At 32.2% G+C, this 18,699-nt stretch overlaps 4 protein-coding genes across 7 annotated transcripts; all 4 read right to left on the bottom strand.

Annotated features, from left to right (window-relative positions):
• Window positions 1–846: 846 nt before the first annotated feature.
• Window positions 847–3,050, bottom strand: LOC25485288 (cysteine-rich repeat secretory protein 38). Of its 2 annotated transcripts, none has more exons than XM_013614477.3 (2): window positions 2,168–3,050; window positions 847–1,544 (listed from the first exon to the last, which is right to left on the bottom strand). In XM_013614477.3, exon 1 carries the CDS (start codon window positions 3,048–3,050, stop codon window positions 2,202–2,204), a length of 849 nt encoding a protein of 282 aa, XP_013469931.3. In that variant the 3' UTR covers window positions 847–1,544; window positions 2,168–2,201. The 2 variants fall into 2 exon arrangements, with proteins under 2 accessions (XP_013469931.3, XP_024626551.2); XM_024770783.2 differs by having other exon boundaries at window positions 847–1,524.
• A 4,368-nt stretch (window positions 3,051–7,418) lies between these two features.
• LOC25485287 (putative cysteine-rich receptor-like protein kinase 9) lies at window positions 7,419–9,274 on the bottom strand. Of its 2 annotated transcripts, none has more exons than XM_024770778.2 (2): window positions 8,371–9,274; window positions 7,419–8,063 (listed from the first exon to the last, which is right to left on the bottom strand). In XM_024770778.2, exon 1 carries the CDS (start codon window positions 9,262–9,264, stop codon window positions 8,392–8,394), a length of 873 nt encoding a protein of 290 aa, XP_024626546.1. In that variant the 5' UTR covers window positions 9,265–9,274; the 3' UTR covers window positions 7,419–8,063; window positions 8,371–8,391. The 2 variants fall into 2 exon arrangements, with proteins under 2 accessions (XP_024626546.1, XP_013469930.1); XM_013614476.3 differs by having other exon boundaries at window positions 8,360–9,273.
• A 2,728-nt stretch (window positions 9,275–12,002) lies between these two features.
• LOC25485286 (cysteine-rich repeat secretory protein 38) lies at window positions 12,003–13,209 on the bottom strand. The gene is made up of 2 exons (XM_013614475.3): window positions 12,282–13,209; window positions 12,003–12,148 (listed from the first exon to the last, which is right to left on the bottom strand). Exons 1-2 carry the CDS (start codon window positions 13,126–13,128, stop codon window positions 12,060–12,062), a joined length of 936 nt encoding a protein of 311 aa, XP_013469929.1. The 5' UTR covers window positions 13,129–13,209; the 3' UTR covers window positions 12,003–12,059.
• Window positions 13,210–14,662: 1,453 nt separating this feature from the next.
• LOC25485285 (cysteine-rich receptor-like protein kinase 10) lies at window positions 14,663–18,315 on the bottom strand. Of its 2 annotated transcripts, XM_024770771.2 has the most exons (7): window positions 17,276–17,299; window positions 16,838–16,954; window positions 16,474–16,605; window positions 16,142–16,352; window positions 15,816–16,053; window positions 15,346–15,499; window positions 14,663–15,203 (listed from the first exon to the last, which is right to left on the bottom strand). In XM_024770771.2, exons 3-7 carry the CDS (start codon window positions 16,597–16,599, stop codon window positions 14,877–14,879), a joined length of 1,056 nt encoding a protein of 351 aa, XP_024626539.1. In that variant the 5' UTR covers window positions 16,600–16,605; window positions 16,838–16,954; window positions 17,276–17,299; the 3' UTR covers window positions 14,663–14,876. The 2 variants fall into 2 exon arrangements, with proteins under 2 accessions (XP_024626539.1, XP_024626533.1); XM_024770765.2 differs by lacking the exons at window positions 14,663–15,203; window positions 15,346–15,499 and having other exon boundaries at window positions 15,815–16,053; window positions 16,451–16,605; window positions 17,276–18,315.
• Between the last annotated feature and the right edge of the window lie 384 nt (window positions 18,316–18,699).

Genomic DNA, 18,699 nt, shown 5'->3' with positions numbered 1-18,699 from the left:
CAACATCAAATAAGTGTAGAAAATATTTCCTTAAAAAAACAGGCAAGAGGATAGGAATGAAATTGGTGCGATGCATTTTTTTTTAGACGGAATTTGTTAGGTTAAATTGCTGCAGACCTAACAAAATTAATAAATAAGGATGAGTTTGAGTCGCATACATAGTTCGTTTCAACGTTGCAGTAAGATGTTTATTCTACGAGGACATATGTGTTATCTAGTAGGCGTAGTTTTCTGAATGGAAATAAACTCTCTTGCATGGAGTTATGAGATTATTATTTATAGACTAAAATAAACTAACTACTACATTTCATAGATGACAAGAGTTTTAAACCACCTAAAAAATGCTTGATAAGTTCCCTCCATTTCATGTAAAAAATGCTGTTTACTCATCATTAATCCATAATCAAAGAAGAAAAAGAATGAAAGTGGTTGGGAACCCTTTGTACATCATTTCAGAAATTTTGGATGTTTGACATATGTTCATGTGTTAGATGTTCAGAAAAGGAAGCAAGATGCGAAAAAAAACATCAAGTATGTTCATCTTAGCATGCATGATGAATGTAAAGCTTATAAGTTGTACGATCCTTAAGACAAGAAGATGATATATAGTAAGTAGATATGTTGTGTTTGAAGAATCAAAGGGTTGGAATTGGAGCTGGAAGTCTCAGAAACTTCCATGAGAGACATAAAAATCTTAATACTTCTGAAGAGGTTTAAACAAACGTTGGAAAAAAAGAATGAAAGTACTTGGTCAAAACATACCGATGATGATGTTGAGTTAGATAATGCGTTACCACCAAGGCCCAAGATACCACCCATCTATCTTAAAATTCAGAATCAAGTAAATTTTTTTTTTTAAGAAGCTAAATGCAAAATATATTAAAAACCAAACGAGTTAAGCACAAGATGCGCCTAACGGATAACTGTGTACAACGTCAAAGCAACAAACACGCTAAAGACAGAAACCACAATTACAAAATGATGTAATCTTTACAAAGAGACGCCATAGACCACCAATAATAATAATCAAAAGCGAAACCCAGTTTATGCATCTTTAGCCACCATCAAGAATGAAACTTAATACTAGCGAGAAGTTGATCCTTAGAAGACATGTTGTCGTTGAAAATTCTCGAGTTCCTCTCCTTCCAATGACCTAAAGACATGTCAGCCACACCACCTGAAAACAAGAGTGAATTTCCTTCCTAAAAGCATGCGCGTCAAAAAGTTGTTGTGCGTGACAACCAATATCCGATGAAACAACGATAGTTACCCAACCAAGGATGAACCGTGGCTAATTTACTTGATCTGTAGTTGACTATATAAGTGAGAAATTGCCTCATCAAATTATTACCCACTCAAGTATAAACTTGTTGCACCATATACAACAACACTCTTAATGACACAGTTGTACTTATTACAAATACGCTAAAACAAACACAAATATAATTGTTAAAAGACGCAACGACAAAATCAGCAGCAACAACACGACTGTATCAACAATAATTCTCGATGTGTTTATTTTATCTGCATAAAAAAAAATAGAACTAATCATATCGGTTAGATGTTTAATTAAATGGAAAATTAAGGATAATAAAGCACAGTGAATCACAAACCAAGTAAAATTAACTTGATTTTTTTTTTTTTTTTTTTTTTATGGATCTAACTACTGGAAAAAACTCCAAGTCCCACATTGAATTCTAAAAAAGATCGGATGAAAACAATTAGAGTGAAACTCATTTTAGTCCTTTATAATTTCGTGCAAACCAATTTAGTTTCTGACAAACCTAAAATCAAAAATAGTCCGTCATTTTATACTAGCAACAATTCACTATAACATAAAAACTAATTTGTCTCTTGTATGAAAATGTTAGGATCCGCTTTGAGTTTTATTTTTGTCAAGACTAAAATTAGTCTATAGAAAAATTGTGAATTATCAAAATGAATTTTAACTCAGAATTAATAAAGAATGACATTAGTCATTTTAGAAGTCTATTTACTAAGAATAACTTAAACCAAATATAAAAACATAATATAATATCATAATTTATTCATTTGAATCACCCACGAAATTACCAAAAGACGAAATCCAATAATCATGGGCATGAGAGAGTATATTGGCTCAAAAGAGATAAAGTTGAATTTTTTTTATGAAGAGAGACACTCTCACCTTACAATTACACCTTCGAGAAAAGTGTTGATGATCATGGGAGATGCGAAGCCAGTTTTGCTTTAGGTTGATAGAATTGGTATGAAGTTTCAAACCTCAAATTACAGCTTGGTCTAATAATTCTAGCACCAATCCTATTGCTACAACATCTTGAAACTTCAGCAATGGATTGAAGCAAACAATCATCACACTGTGGACCAGACAAGTCAGGAGTACACTGAACAAGACCATATATTGTTTGATCACTACTAGGACCCGGCATTTTTCCCACAACATACTTACGATGTGAGTCACCATTTATAGCCTTGCTTCTTAAATCATTCAACAATTGTTTTACCAAGATATTAAATTGATCTGCCATTGTTGCATTGTTCAAGTTCCATGCAAAATAAGCAGGTCCAATTTCGTTTAGACCCATTATTGAACGGTCTGAATAACGTAACATACATTTCTCATCCTCGTACCATCCAATTGCTTCTTTTTTGTTTGGACATGCTTGTGTTAGATTGAATTTGGAACCAATTAGGCATTTGCGACAATCTTGAGGATTAATGTCTCCTCTACATATTCCAATGGCGTTTACTGTGTCATTGTTTTGGCCATAGTTGGTGTTGTAGAAACCGTAGTCAATTTTTGAGTTGTAAGTGAGGTGCATGATAGCGAATTTGAGGTTGTTGTCGTAGGCACTACCGGTTATGTAGTTACCTCTATCGTTATTTTGGTCGCAAAAGTAGTGGAATTTTTGGTCGTTGTTGTCTGCTTTGGCTTTAGATGTGAAAAGGATAATTATGAGAAAGAGAAAGGAAAGTGGGCTTAAAGAGAGAATAGACATATTGATTGTACTTAAGGAAACAATTAGTCGGATGATTGAAGGTTTAGACATATGAATGAGCTTTTATAGGCAAAGATGAAGTTTCTATTCTTGGCCATGTTTAATATAATTTGCAATTTTTTTATAACATTTTAATTTAAAGGTTAAATACCTCACGCTGTCCTTTAAGTTGGATGTTTATAACAAATTAATCCTTTAATATATTTTTTATGTTACAATTTTTTTCAAAGTAGCCCTTTAAGTGTAGTGCTTTGTTACAAATTACTTTCTTAAGTTAGTCATTTTCTAACATAAAGGACCAATTTAAATCAACGAATCTATTGCGAAAAGCAGATCGCAAATCATGTTTCTTTTAGGTTGTGGAAATGACAAAGACTTTTCAAGCTGGATTGAGTTAGTAGTGGTAAAAAAAAGTTAATCCAATTAATAATAGTGTGAATCATTACCAATGAAAATTGAGTTTAACGGAAAGGATGATAAAACAGACGGATTAAGCCTATTAGCCTGCCGTATTTAACTGTAATTTAAAATGGAGCGAGGTGAAGTTTTGAGCTTGACAACTCAAGTTGACCCGTTTCACTTAGTTTGTTGAAAAAGAGTGAACCAACATCATGCTCATATATATGCAGGTCAATGCAAATACGTACCACATGAATTAACATCCATCAACTAGATCAATTGTCTTTATGAACAAATAAGATCGCCCTTAGATTAATTTTCTTATACATAAAAAATATGTATAGGCTGGTTGTAGCAATGGTGTGTCCATAACAATCGGAGAACATAAGAACTCGTCAAAATCACGAACATAAAAGACGTGAACGATGATTACGACACTATGTTGGTCTGTCTCACTTCTCAATGTCTCACACACAAATAAGATTTTGGTGATAAAAAATAAAATTAAAGGTATAAAACAATCACTTAATACAAAAATATAGCGGTTATGGCACCATAGAGCCACCCTTAAAAAACAATTTTATTTCAAATAAAACAAAATAAATCATTTTCAATAATAATTTTACATGCTTTCAATAAAATAAAAATCATGATTATGTGCACAGAAATGTATTCTCATGAGATCAATAAAAATGAATTTGTTCCATCACAAGTTGTCCTTTAATATCCTTAATTGATTGCCTGTGCACCACTTGAAATGAAAGTGATCCACCTCGAAAATCCATTTTCTTGGCCACTAGCTTAGGGTAATAATTTTTTGGCTCTTCCCATTATCGATTTCAAGTTAATGGATAGCTTATCTCACCAATGTTCAGACAGATGACCAATAGTTGTGTCTTTCCGTGTATTTTGAATGTCGCAATTGAGATTAGTGGATATTCTTCTACCAAAAGTTTGATGGTGCAACTGTGCTTGTTTTAACCGATTTTATATTATTCTGTATAAGTGAGACAAATTTTGGCAAAATTATTTCATGGATCCTTTAACTTATTTAGTTGATAACTTCCCAAGTATAGTCACCCATTTAAACTCTTGCAATCTTTATATTACATGGTAGTAATTATTTTGATGTTTGGAACACTTTGAATTTGCAATTGTCTTCAGGGACGTCTTTCTTCGAACTGCATTTATATGATTTTCGAAGAAAGCCTTCTTCGAGTATATGGTTGTCAAAATCGGGATTTTCTTTAGGTTGAAAGAGAAGAGCAAAATCGACAATCGTAAAATCACAACCAAAATCGAAGGATTTTACTCAACTACTTTTGTAGAATTGATATAAGAAATCACAAAATCGAAATAAAAATCGATGGATTTTACCACAAAAAATAATACTAAATATATGTTATAAATGGTATATAGTCATAAATGACTTAGTTTATAAGAAATCGTAAAATTGCAATCAAAACCGATGGATTTGCGTCTCTAAGGCACACCTTGTGCGTTTGGGACTACCCTATTTCGTATATAATTCCATTTTGGCTTGTTAAAAAAAAAAACGATGGATTTGCCTATTTTGGGATTTTACTATGGTCAGTTGCAAAATCCTGAATTTTAGGATTTATGTTGGGATTTTGACAACAATGAGTATATATGCTTGGTTTGTGTTACAACATATTTTGAATAATTGTGTTTGTAGTACAAATGACTTTGTTTCGACTACAACACTTGAGTATTTCACAAATCCACATTAATTGTCACTTGACTTTGGCTTATTAATTTACTAGAAACGTAATTTGAATATTGGGTGTAATAGATATGTATTATAAAGATTTCAAACAACAAAAATTTAGATACAATTGATTCTCAAAGTTGTTTACTCATCACTAATCCATAATCAAAGAAAAAGAAGGAGGAGGAGGAGGAGTGCTAGAAAGAAAGAATATGGCTCTAATGAATATCGTAAGAAGCATGCTATCAGAAAGAAATGTATACCAAAGAAGTTTTGGCCAGAAGCGGGGAAATAGGCCTCATTTAAAGACATCACACCTAAAGAAGCATGCAGTGGTTGGAAACCCTTTATACATCATTTTAGAAATTTTGGATGTTTGACATATGTTCATGTCTAAGATGTTTCAGAAAAAGGAAGCTAGATGCAAAAAAACATCGTGTGTTCATCTTAGCATGCATGATGAATATAAAGCTTATAAGTTGTACGATCCTAAAGACAAGACGATGATATATAGCAAGTAGATATTGTGTTTGAAGAATCAAAGGGTTGGAATTGGAGCTGGAAGTCTCATAAACTTCCATGAGAGACATAAAAATCTTAATACTTCTGAAGAGGTTTAAACAAATGTTGAAAAAAAAGAATGAAAGTACCAAACGAGTTAAGGCCATACCACTCATCTATCTTAAAATTCAAAATCAAGTTAATTTTTATTTTTGAAGAAGCTAAATGCAAAATATATCAAAACCAAACGAGTTAAGCACAAGATGTTCCTAAAAGGAAACTGTGTACTGTCAAAGTAACAAACACAGTAAAGACAGAAACTACGGGGGGTGTATTGGACCAGGATTTTAAAGGACAATTTTTGTTTAAAAAAGTCTTATGGATTTTAAAAGACTTTGCATGCTTTTAATGGATTTCAATGGATTTAGATCATAAGATTTTAAAGAATTTGAAATGATTTTATGGATTTTATAAGATTTCAAAAGATTTTATGAATTTTAATGATTCATTGAGAAGAAATGATTATAAACACATTCTCTTTCACAATATTTTCAATACAAACTCTTTTAATTATTTATTTATTTTTACGAGAAAGTTAGAGAAATGATTATAACACTTTTTTTCACAATATTCTCAATACGGACTCTTATTTATGTGAGATTTTTTCATGCTAAAATTTAACTAGAAAATCTCACAAAATCCAATTTATTAAACAATCTTTAGAAGTTTGAATAATTTTGAATACCACAAGACTTTTTTAAATGACAAAGAGTCTTGATTGAATACCACAAGACTTTTTTTAACTTGCAAAAAGTCTTGATTGAATATCACAAGACTTTTTTTTTTTATTTTTTTTTTTATAATAAAAGTCTTTTAAAATCTTAATCCAATACACCCTCCTATAATTACAAAATGGTTTAACATATACAAAGAGACGGCATATACCGTCAATAATGAAAATAAAAAACAAAATCCAGTTTATGTGTCTTTAGCCACCACCAAGAATGAAGCTTAATACTATCGACAAGTTGATCTTTAGAAGAGATGTTGTTGAAAATTCTAGAGTTTATCTCATTCAAATGACCCAAAGACATGTCAGTCACACCACCTGAAAACAAGAGCGAATGCCCTTCCTGAAAGCATGCGCGCCAAAAAGTTGTTGTGCGTGACAACCAATATCTGATGGAACAATGATAGTTATACCCAACCAGGAAGGAACAATAGTTAATTTACTTGGTTTGTAGTTGACTATATAAGTGAGAAAATACCTCATCAAATTATTAGACCATCTCCATTGGGAGAGTCTTAACTATTTAAGACCCAGTACCTATTAAGAACCCCCAATGGGGAAAATCTTTTTCAGGGTCTTATAAGACCCGGGGTCTTACTTAAGACCCCCACTTTTAAGCGGGACTCACACTCTATTAATATTAAAAAATTGAAATATAATGATATAAAATTATTGATAGTTGATTAATAGGTTCCATTTAAGAACTTTGTGTGAGATTTGAGTTGGAGTGATTGAGTGTTTATTAAATACTATTATTAAAAAATTATAAACAAATGATGTGTACACGTGAGACCCATTTAAGAACCAAATAAAAATGGATGTTGTTACCCACTCAAGTATAAACTTGTTGCACCATATACAACACTCTCTTAATGACGCAGTTGTACTTATTACAAATACGCTAAAGCAAACACAAAATATAATGTAAAGGAATTTGAAATAATAAAGGTTGAATGAAAAAATTCGCAGAAAAGATAATTAATGACATTTAAAGACTAAATTTTAAGATTAAAATCAAACAAATGACATCCAAAAACTAAAAAAACAGTTCATCATAATGTTGTGACTTCTGGTGAATCCTACATTGATTTTGATCATCACATTATACTAACATATACCACACAAGTGAGATTGAGACTACATCTTCACCCTAAACCTTAAGGCATTATGTATATGAGTCATATCACTTATATGTTGTTAAACAATTACTCTTGCAGCCAATGTGAAACTTTAACTCACACTTGACACATTAACATCTATTCCTTAAATACGAGACTCTCCGCATCTGTGATATACCATCATTAACCAATGTCACTTCTCCACAAAGTTGAAACGGGTTACGATACAAACGTAGGACTTTCTAAGTGATCGTCAATATTGGTGTGGGTCAACTCATTGTACAAAGAGCAACCACACAAATGCAAGAGTTTTTTCACCTATTTGTTGTTCAACTTCAACTCTTATATTCAATGTTAGACCGTAACTGACACTTGATAAATCACAATATATTTCGCCTTCGAGTATGGAGAAATTCTTGCCCGTGCTTGGCACGAGTTCACATACTAGTTATATAAAAGAAGCAATGACAAAATCAGCGGCAACAACAGAACTGTATCAACAATAGTTCTCAATGTGTTTATTTTATCTGCATAAAAAAGAATAGAACTAATCATATCGGTGAGATATTTAATTAAATGGAAAATTAGTAAAGAGTGGCGTTTATATTTTACAAATCTGCTTACTAAGAATAGGACTTGAACCAAATATAAAAACATAATATATTATCCAAATTCATTCATTTGAATCACCCACCAAATTACCGGATGACCGACCAAACCCAAAAATCATGGCATTAAAAAGTGTATTGGAAATAACTTAAATCACATGCATATTCAAAAGAGATAAAGCTGAAAAAAAGTTTATGAAGAGAGATCCTCTCACCTTACAATTACCTTCGAGAAAAGTGTTGTTGATCATGGGAGTTGGGAAGCCAGTTTTGGTTTGGGTTGATAGAATTGATATGAAGTTGCAAACCTCAAATAACAGCTTGGTCTAATCATTCTAGCACTACTCCTATTGCTAAATCTTGAAATTCCAGCAATAGATTGAAGCAAACAATCATCACATTGTGGACCAGACAAGTCAGGTGTACACTGAACAAGACCATATATTGTTTCACCACTACTTTGTTGAGAAGGTGATTGATTATTACTAGGACCCGGCGATGTTCCAACAACATACTTACTATGTGAGTCACCATTTATAGCCTTGCTTCTTAAATCATTTAATAGTTGTGTTACTAAGATACTAAGTTGATCTGCCATTGTTGCGTTGTTCGAGTTCCACATAGTATAAGCTGGCCCAATTTCGTTTAGGCCTAATATAGAACGGTCTGAATAACGTAACATGCATTTCTCATCCTCGTACCATCCAATTGCTTCTTTTTTGTTTGGACATGCTTGTGTGAGATTGAATCTGGAACCTATTAGGCATTTGCGACAGTCTTGAGGATTAATGTCTCCTCTACATATTCCAATGACGTTTACTTTGTCATTGTTTTGGCCATAGTTGGTGTTGTAGAAACCGTAGTCAATTTTTGAGTTGAAAGTGAGGTAGATAAAAGCGATTTTGAGGTTGTTGTGGTAGGTACTACCGGTTATGTAGTCACCTCTATCGTTACGTTGGTCGCAAAAGTAGTGGAATTTTCGGTAGTTTTTGTATGCTTGAGCTTTAGATGTGAAAAGGATAATTACGAGAAAGAAAAAGAGAAGTGGGCTTAAAGAGAGAGTAGACATATTGATTGTACTTAAGGAAACAGTTAGTCGGATGATCGAATGTTTTGACATATGAATGGACTGTTACAGGCAAAGATGAAGTGTCCTTTCTTGGCCTTGTTTAATATAATTTGCAATTTTTGTTTATAACATTTTAATGTCAAATACCTTCTGTTATCCTTTAAGTTGGATATTTATTACAAACTAGTCCCTTAATATTTTTTGTTACCTATTGTTTTAAATTAGTCCTTTAAGTGTTTTGTTACAAATTAGTTTTTTAAATTAGGGGGTGTATTGGATTAGGATTTTAAAAGATAATTTTTTGTTTAAAAAAGTCTTGAGGATTTTAAAAGACTTTGCAGGGTTTTGATGACTTTGATGATTTTAAAAGACTATTAAGGATTTCAATGGATTTAATTCATAAGATTTTAAAGGATTTGAAATGATTTTAAGGATTTCAAGAAATTTTATGAATTTTAAGAAATAATTGAAAAAAATATCATAACACACTCTCTTTCACAAAATCTCAATAAATACTTTTTTATTTATTTTATTTTATTTTATTTTTTACGGGAGAGTTAGAGCTGGAGAGAGAGAGAGAGAAGGAATCAAAGAGAGAGAGAGAGAGAGAGAGAGAGAGAGAGAGAGGAGGAGGAGGAGGAGGAGGAGGAAAAAAGAGAAGGGAGGAGAGAGAGGGAGAGGTAGTAAAATCTTAAAAGAAAAAAACAATCTTAAGAAATCTCATGTTTTCATGAAAAACTTTTTCATGTTAAAATTTCACTAGAAAATCCCACAAAATCCATCAAAATCTGATTTATTAAACAATCCTTCGAAATTTGAATGATTTTGAATACCACTAGACTTTTTTTAAGTGATTAAGAGTCTTGATTGAATACCACATGACTTTTTTTAAATGACAAATAATCTTGATTGAATAACACAAGACTTTTTTTTAAATTGAAAAGAGTCTTGATTGAATAACACAAGACTTTTTTTTTTTAAATTGAAAAGAGTCTTGATTGAATAACACAAGATTTTTTTTTTTAAATTGAAAAGAGTCTTGATTGAATACCACAAGACTTTTTCATGATAAAAAAATCTTTTAAAATTTCTTAGAATCATGATCCAATACACCCTCCTAAATCATTTTCTAACTTAAAGGACCAGTTTAAACCAATGAGTCCATTGCGAAAATCAGATCATGAATCTTGTTTCTTTTAGGTTGGGAAATTGACACGGACTTTGCAAGCTGGATTGAATTATTATTAGTGGTAAAAAAAGTTAATCCAATTAATAAGAGTGCGAGTGAATCATAACCAACATAAATTGAGTTTAGCAGAAGGATGATAAAACAGACGGATCGAGCCTATTAACGTGTCGTATTTAACCGTAATTTAAAATGAAGTTTTGAGATTGACAACTCAAGTTGTCCCGTTTCACTTAGTCTGATGAAAAAGATTGAACCAACATCATGTTCATATGCAAATACGTACCACATGGTTAACATCCATCAAGTAGACCATACTTGTCTTTATGAACAAATAACATTACCCTTAGATTGATTTTCTTATGCATAACATTATGAGAAAAAGCTTTGAACTCAAACATATATGCTGACACACAAAAAATATGTGCAGGCTGATCAAAGCGATGGCGTGACCGTAACAACTGGAGAAGATAAGAACTCATCATAATCACGAACATAGAAGATGTGAATGATGATGACGACACTAAGTTGGCCTATGTCTGACATACATATAAGATTTAGGTGATAAAAAATAAAATTAAACGTATAAACAATCACTTAATAAAAAAATAAAGCGGTTTATGGCACCATAAAACCACCCTTAAAAAACAAATTTTGAAGAGAATAAAAATGAATTTGTTCCATCACAAGTTGTCTTTTAATAATCCTTAGTAATTGATTGCCAATGCACCACTTGAAAGTGATCCACATCAAAAATCCATTTTCTTGGCCACTAGCTTAGGGTAATAATTTTTCGGTTCTTCCCATTATGGATAACTTACCTCACCAATGTTCAAACAGATGACCAATAGATGTGTATTTTGAGCGTCACAATGGAGACATTGTTGGATATTCTTCCACCAAAAGTTTGATGGTGCAACTGTGCTTGTTGATAGTGTCTATCAATCTTTGGTCATTATTTTATGGATTCTTTATCTTATTTATCTATAATAGTCAATTAAGTTCTTTATTTATTTTTTTGTCTTGTTCAAATCATTTATCTTATTTATTTGTAACATTTGAGTCTTTTATATTATTTTTTTGTTCCATTCAAATTCTTTATCAATTTAATAGTGTACAAGTTAGTCATTTCTTCATTTTTTTATTTTATTAATATAAGCATTGAGGGAGCTTGTCACATATGATTAATAGTAATAGTTTTTATTATAAATAATTTTTATCGTTAAAGATATCCAAGTCTACTTGAAAAAATTTATTTGATTACACAATTACATTGTACTCCCTCCGGTCTCAAATGTAGGAAAAAAAACAAAAAATATTGTGGTCTCAAATGTAAGAAAAAGTATAGTAAAAATAACCTAATAAATGCTACTATTCCAATTTTACCCTTGTTAAAAATCACATTCTCATAATTCAAAGTTGCATGCTCCCATACTCTTTCACGTTACCCTATCTCCATGAGTTCAAAAGTCACTTTCTTTTCATACACGTGCACAATAATTATTACTTAAACCCACTCCATCATTAATTATTACTAAAACATGACAAAGGCAAAATTGGAAAGTTGTACATTTTTTAACATGACTTCAATGTAATCAATTCATTTTTTTAATTGGTGTGTTTTTTTATTTTTTTTCCCTACATTTGAGTGAGTATATTCTTAAACAAGCACATATAACAACGAGCACAGCAGCAGCAACAACAACGGGATCATATCCACTTCAGTTCCTGACGACGTATTGTTCTTACCTGCAAAAACCACAATCAATATCTAGTGATACATTTAATGGATAATTTATTAGAATAAAACAGAGTAATAAATTTGCTAGAAAATCAATTTCATTTGAAAATAAAAATATACCAAGAATGTTGGGACAATTACCTTGATCAGAGGAATGAGGTGATGCTGATGGTATTGGTGATGGAGGTTGTTGTGACGGTGAATCTGCTATAGTTTGATAGAATTGAAATGAAGTTTCAAACCTCAAATTACAGCTAGGTCTAACAATTCTAGCACCAATCCTATTTTTACAACATCTTGAAATTTCTGTAATAGACTCATTCAAGCAATTGGCACATTGTGGACCAGATAAATCAGGTGTACACTGAGCAAGACCATATATAGTTTTATTATCTATACCAACAATCTCACTTTCTGTAGCAAATTTACGACTAGAGTCACCTGCAGCAGCATCAATTTTAAGTATTTGTAACAAATTTTCAACTGCTTCATCAAACGCATCTAACGAAGTTGCATTTTGTAAGCTCCATGCAAAATATGCAGGTCCAATTTCATTGAGGCTAAATATTGAACGGTCTGAGTAACGCAACATGCATTTTTCATCCTCGTACCAACCAATTGCTTCCTTTTTGTTTGGACAAAGTTGTGTGAGATTTGCTTTGGATTTGTTGAGGCAGTCATGACAATCGTTAGGTTTTATATCTCCTCTACATAATCCAATGGCTGTGATTCTGTTTATGTTTTCGCCGAATGAGAAATTGTAGAAACCGTAATTGATTTGTGTGTTGGAAATGAGAGTGGATAAAAGTGTGTTGAGGTTTGTTTCGTAGGTGCTGTTTGTTGTGTAGTTACCTCTCTCGTTGCTGTGATCACAGAAATAGTGGAAGTTTTGTGGGTTGTTGTTGGCTTTGGCTTGATTAGTAAAAATGATGAATATGAGTAGGAGATTAAGAAGTGGAAAATATTTCCCTGAAAAAATAACAGCCATGGTTGTTTTTTTGTGCTTAAAGAATGAATAATCTTATTGAGTTAGAGTTTTGGGTATGCATTTGTTTAAAAAGAAACAGAGGATACCTTGTACTACCCCCGGTCCTATTTATAAGAGAAATTTAGGTCAACAAAAGTGAATGTATTTGGACTGAATTTTGAACTAGATACATCAACTTTTGTTGACCCAAAATTCTCTTATAAATAGGACCGGAGGGAGTAATTATTTGGCTGCACAAGATTTAACAAATTCACTTAAGTTTTAATTTTACTTTTAACTTCTTTCCTTTTTATTTGTAATTAAATTAATTTTGAAAGCTCATTTTTTTTTAATTAATAGGATTCCGTGTAGTTATTTGTGCAGCGGCTGCAAGTTCGTGGAAACAAAGTTCAAAGTTTATCAACTTATTATTATTCAAGCAAATTATCTTTTTAGGGTACTTAAGAATCCTTTGAAACAATACTCGTATAGAACTCGCCATTTATGTAGAATATTTATGTTTTATAGAGTAGCTTATATTATTTGTGGTTAATTTCATTGGTTTAGAGATGTTTACTTTTCTTATAATGAAATATACGAATGTGTGACTCTGTATTTCTAAAGGATGCTTGTTGGTCACGCCGCCTATGTATGATTTTCCAAATGTTTGAAAAATGGGACCACTGGTCCACTACTATAGTGTGTGACTTTGCATTTCTAAAGGATGTTTCCTGTAATTATTGTGTGTGGGACATACATTAGAGAAATTCTTGAACACCCGCGTGCATGATTTTTCAAACCATTATGAAGAGACAATGGTTTAAATGCCACTTTATGTGGTGGTCTTACAAGGGGACCCTTTGGAGATGCTCTCTCGTCGGAAGAAGGAGGAGGTATGGTCGACTGAACCAACAAGTCGCTAGTCTTACGTGTGTGCTTTTGTCGATGAACACCGTTGGGGAGGGTGTTGATGAGAAGTTGTGGCGGTGGTTGGAGACGATTGATGAGAAGAGTTTTGTTACGCGGTGGAAAGTCATCGTGTGTAAAGTTGAGATTTGAGATCAGAAGTGAAAGTGTGTGATTTGGGTTGGTTTTTAGGGTGTTTTGATTATGCGAAAAAAAAAAAAAAAAAAAACTTGTGCCTTGAGATGTTCTTTGAAGGCCATTTCACTTATATATTGTTACACATCTACTTTTTCATTTAATATGAGACTTATAACTCACTTGTAATGTCAACACATGTGTGAGACACTTTAATCTCTTAAGTTACAAACGTTAGATCAAAGTGTCAAATGTTTATAACTTAAATCACCAACATAGACCAGGAAAAAAAAAAACTAAAGGGACCAATTTGTATGTAACATTTATAACTTAGTAGACTAAAATATAAAGAAAAAACTTAAGGAATCAAATTGAAACCTAAAATTAATGTTAAAATACAAAAATATAATTTAAGCTAAATGAGTTATTATCTTTATTAACTAGTTAATTACATAAGTCATATCTTAATAATTATTTTACACAATAAAAGAATATATATATATACAAATATTTTACATAGTCATTTCTTAAATTTTTTTTTTTTTTACATAATCATCTAATATATTGTCACTTTATTTAATGATTTTAATATACATGACATATTAATTGATCTAACACATTTTAAACTCAACGAAAATAAATTTTATAGACCAAAAGAGAGTGATGCTAGCATTACTCTTATTGATTTACTCATAAAAGAGAGAAGGTAACACCCTTATGAATGAAATTTATCGAGGGTATGGATCAGTATTTGAAGCCTGGTTAATCGATTCACCCGATACTGTTGAATCTATATTGCCAGCCCATAACTCCATGTCATGTAGGCTTCTAGTTCCACTTCCATAAAAATAGGCAGGTTTTGAAGGTATTGAGAGAGTGAGAGAATAACTATTAAGCATGAGTGCAACAGCAGCCATGGTTGGTCTGTCAACTACATTTTCTTGAACACAAAGTAAGGCAATATGGATACATCTCATTATTTCATTTGCTGAAATATTGTTTAATGCTGGATCTATAATATTGTGTGCTTTCCCCTCCCTCCAGCATTTCCATGCCTGCAATAATTTGCTCAAGTTTAGATAACCAAAATGCAATTAGCCCATGAATCAATTTCGATAATATTGTTGGGATCACAAAATATTATAATCTATACATTTTAATTACAAGAAATAAAATATAGAGAAAAATAATACTTACATAACTCAATAGATACTCTACATCATTTCCTTGACCAATGTTTGTACTATTTTTATGACCACTTAAAATCTCAAGAACCAATACTCCGAAACTAAAGACATCCGATTTTACCGAAAATTGTCCATGCATTGCATACTCAGGTGCCATATATCCACTGCATACCAATATAGAGAAGCTTAATCAGTAAAAAAAAAATGATAGTTTAAATTAATAGTTTTCCTATAATTGAATCGCCACATACGAAGTTCTATTTTTATTTCTTCTAGTTTAAATGTATTTTATGTTATTGATCAATCATACAAAGTGATATGTGCTTAAAAGGTTTGGCTCTTATAAGATTCAAGTAAAACATCAAACCATTTGAATAAATTGTTGAACATTGACTAAGTAACAAAGTGAAATTATTATCTTGCTTATGGTTGATTCGAATTAACATCAGTTAGTAAGCTCATACATATTTAGAAACTTACTAGGTTCCAACAATTTTACTTGTATTTCCTTGAGTTTGATCAATAACAAACAATCTCGCCAATCCAAAATCGGATATTTTAGGATTCATCCCGTCGTCTAAGAGAATATTGCTAGCTTTGAGATCACGGTGTATAATGCGGAGGCGAGAATCCTCATGAAGATAAATAAGACCTCGAACAATACATTTTATGATATCATAGCGCTTTTCCCAATTCAATTGTGCTCTTCTGGCTGGATCTACATATATAACCAATACCATGTGAATTTCAAAATTGTTTCACTTGTTAGTAATTGTGCGATAATCTAACTATGTTGGTAAACATACTGAATATGAAGTAATCAAGACTTTTATTTGTAACATATTCATAAATAAGCAGTTTTTCTCTCCCTTCTAAACTGAAACCAAGTAGCCTAACTAAATTTCGATGTTGAAGTTTGGCTACTAAAAGTACTTCATTTTTAAATTCCACATCTCCTTGGTCAGAATCTTTGGACAATCTTTTGACCGCAATCATTTGTCCATTAGGGAGCTTGCCCTGAAATATATCAATTTTAAGCATAATAAATTGTATTATTTCAACAATAATGTTTTGCAAATGGTGAAACTTTTATGATAAAAAAAGTGTTATCTTACCCGATAAACAACTCCGAACCCACCTTGTCCAAGTTTATTAGAATCGGAGAAGTCACTTGTAGCAACTCGTATGGTATCAAAGTTAAATTGCAAAGACTCGACAATCGTAATTTCATCTTCATCTTCATCTCCATCCTCATATGCTCCATTATTGGCTTCACACAATAACCAAGATGAATAAGTTACCTTTTCGTTTATGATATGAATGTAATAGAAATGCAAAACAATGAGATTTAATTTATTGAAGTAAAACTAATGGAAATCATCTTTGACAAGGTTGTTGAAAATAATTTTAAAAAGAAATATTTTTGGACAAGTTATTATGAAAAATCTTAAACTTTAGTTTTAGGCTAATGCTAGATGGAAATCTTAGGAAAATACACACACCTTTGGAGAATTGCTTTCGCTTTCTCAATCTTAAGTAGATGCAAATCAAAATGAGCACCAAAACCACGGTAACAACGGGCACTACAACAGCAATGACTGTTCCAGTTTTGCTTTGTCCTGCACAAATTAATTTAAATCGTCAGTGACATTCAATAGATTAAAACTATGATAAAATTCGTGTCACAATTAATATCACATTTGATCATTTTGAAACACAAAAAATAAAATAAAATGATGGTAATTTTATCAAATTAATTTAACAAGTATTGTTTTGCAAGTTCATTATCACCATAAATGCTAAATGCAATATATTAATTTGGAAAGACAGTTGTCATCAGATAGGACCATTGACCCGGTAACCCAGTGTTCTGATCCGGTTTACAAGTGCTATTGGAAAGACTTTCCTTGAAGTAGACAGAGATGATGGTAATTTGGTACCTGAAGAAGTGTTATTGGTGGATGGTGGTGAGTCTAAGACAATCGTGGAATTGAAGAAGCGATAAGGATCATATCTAAGACGACAACTTGGTTTAAGAACATTTCCTCCCATCTTCCCGTTACAACAATTTGGGATTTCTGAGATAGCTGCGTTCAAGCAATCGGTGCATTGTTGCGATGACAAATCAGGCATACAAAGCACATAACCGTATATGGTTTCGAAACTTGTAGTTTCAAAGACACTATCTGCTTCGTACTTACGACGCGAGTCACCTAAAGCAGCTTTGGCCGTTAGATTTCGCATCAAGTTAGCCACTGCTTGCATGTACTGATCCACATAACTTGTATTCCGTTGTAAATACAAATAGAGTGTAGGTGAAGTTTCCAAGAGCCCAAAAATTGAGCGATTCGAGTACCACAAAGTGAAATCACCACCCCACACAATTGCCTCTTTTTGGTTTGGACACTGCTCTCTGAGATAACCAATGGAATTGTTTAGGTTTGTACGACACTGATTTGGCTCAATATCTCCGCGACACACCCCTATGACATATGCTTTGTTTGGTTCTTCGCCATATGAGAAATTGTAGAAACCGTAGTTGATTTCTGTATGAGAAGAAAGACTGGACAAAAGAGTTTTAAGGTTGTTGTCATAGGTGCTATTGGATGTGTAGTTGCCTATGTTGTTATCACATAATGCATCATCGGCTTTTGCATGGTATGCAGCTATGAAAAAAAGATAACAAAGAAAGGGAAATAGAGCCATTAGCCAAAAACAAAATATTTGAAATATCAAAATGAAAAGTGAAGGGATGGATTGGAGAGATACTATGTAAAGGTGAGGTGCTAGACTCTTGAGCAGTTTGATTGACCATAAACTTTTACTAGTAAATAAACATAATATTGTTGACTTCAAATGTTGGAATAGTTATTGATGAACCAATTAACAAGGCAACGTGGCCAAACAGTACCCCACCATATCATGGAAAATAAGTGTTGTGAAAAAGAAATATCAAGGTAAGAACTAGGGAGCATAGGTTTAGGTGTTGGTGGTTTTCCAATTGGCGGCGAGTACTATTCTCGTGGAAAGAAGGACAGCTTTGATCTCTTCAATATATCACTTTCAAAAGAAAAGTATTATTATATGGAGAAATGTTCACGATTCCGATCCAAAGGGTGGATGTAGATGGGAGTAGTTTCAATGGTTTTTAATAAGGTTTTTTTTTCTAGATTACCTTTGAAGAATGGTTAATGAAAATAAGCAATTTGTTGGTAGGGTCAAAATAGTTTATATATACCATTTAAAAATGTGTTTATGTGACTAATGTATATTGGTTGGAGTAAATTACACACCATTCTTCCATGGGTACCTTAATTGTCACCTTTTCCTAGCGTGTCCTAGACATATCCTTTATCCTTTAGAT

This window comes from Medicago truncatula, chromosome 1 (assembly GCF_003473485.1).
Source record: "Medicago truncatula cultivar Jemalong A17 chromosome 1, MtrunA17r5.0-ANR, whole genome shotgun sequence".
NCBI lineage: Eukaryota > Viridiplantae > Streptophyta > Magnoliopsida > Fabales > Fabaceae > Medicago > Medicago truncatula.
Note: the sequence above shows the minus strand (reverse complement) of the source record. Positions and strands in the feature narration are given on the sequence as shown.

Coding starts and splice junctions, on each gene's coding strand:
- LOC25485288 (XM_013614477.3), bottom strand. CDS start 3,050: ATGTCTAAACCTTCAATCATCCGACTAATTGTTTCCTTAAGTACAATC.
- LOC25485287 (XM_024770778.2), bottom strand. CDS start 9,264: ATGTCAAAACATTCGATCATCCGACTAACTGTTTCCTTAAGTACAATC.
- LOC25485286 (XM_013614475.3), bottom strand. CDS start 13,128: ATGGCTGTTATTTTTTCAGGGAAATATTTTCCACTTCTTAATCTCCTA. Junction 12,149..12,281: donor ACCTCATTCCTCTGATCAAG/GTAATTGTCCCA, acceptor TGGTTTTTGCAG/GTAAGAACAATACGTCGTCA.
- LOC25485285 (XM_024770765.2), bottom strand. CDS start 18,041: ATGGCTCTATTTCCCTTTCTTTGTTATCTTTTTTTCATAGCTGCATAC. Junction 16,955..17,275: donor CACCAATAACACTTCTTCAG/GTACCAAATTAC, acceptor TAATTTGTGCAG/GACAAAGCAAAACTGGAACA. Junction 16,606..16,837: donor GCGAAAGCAATTCTCCAAAG/GTGTGTGTATTT, acceptor TATTGTGTGAAG/CCAATAATGGAGCATATGAG.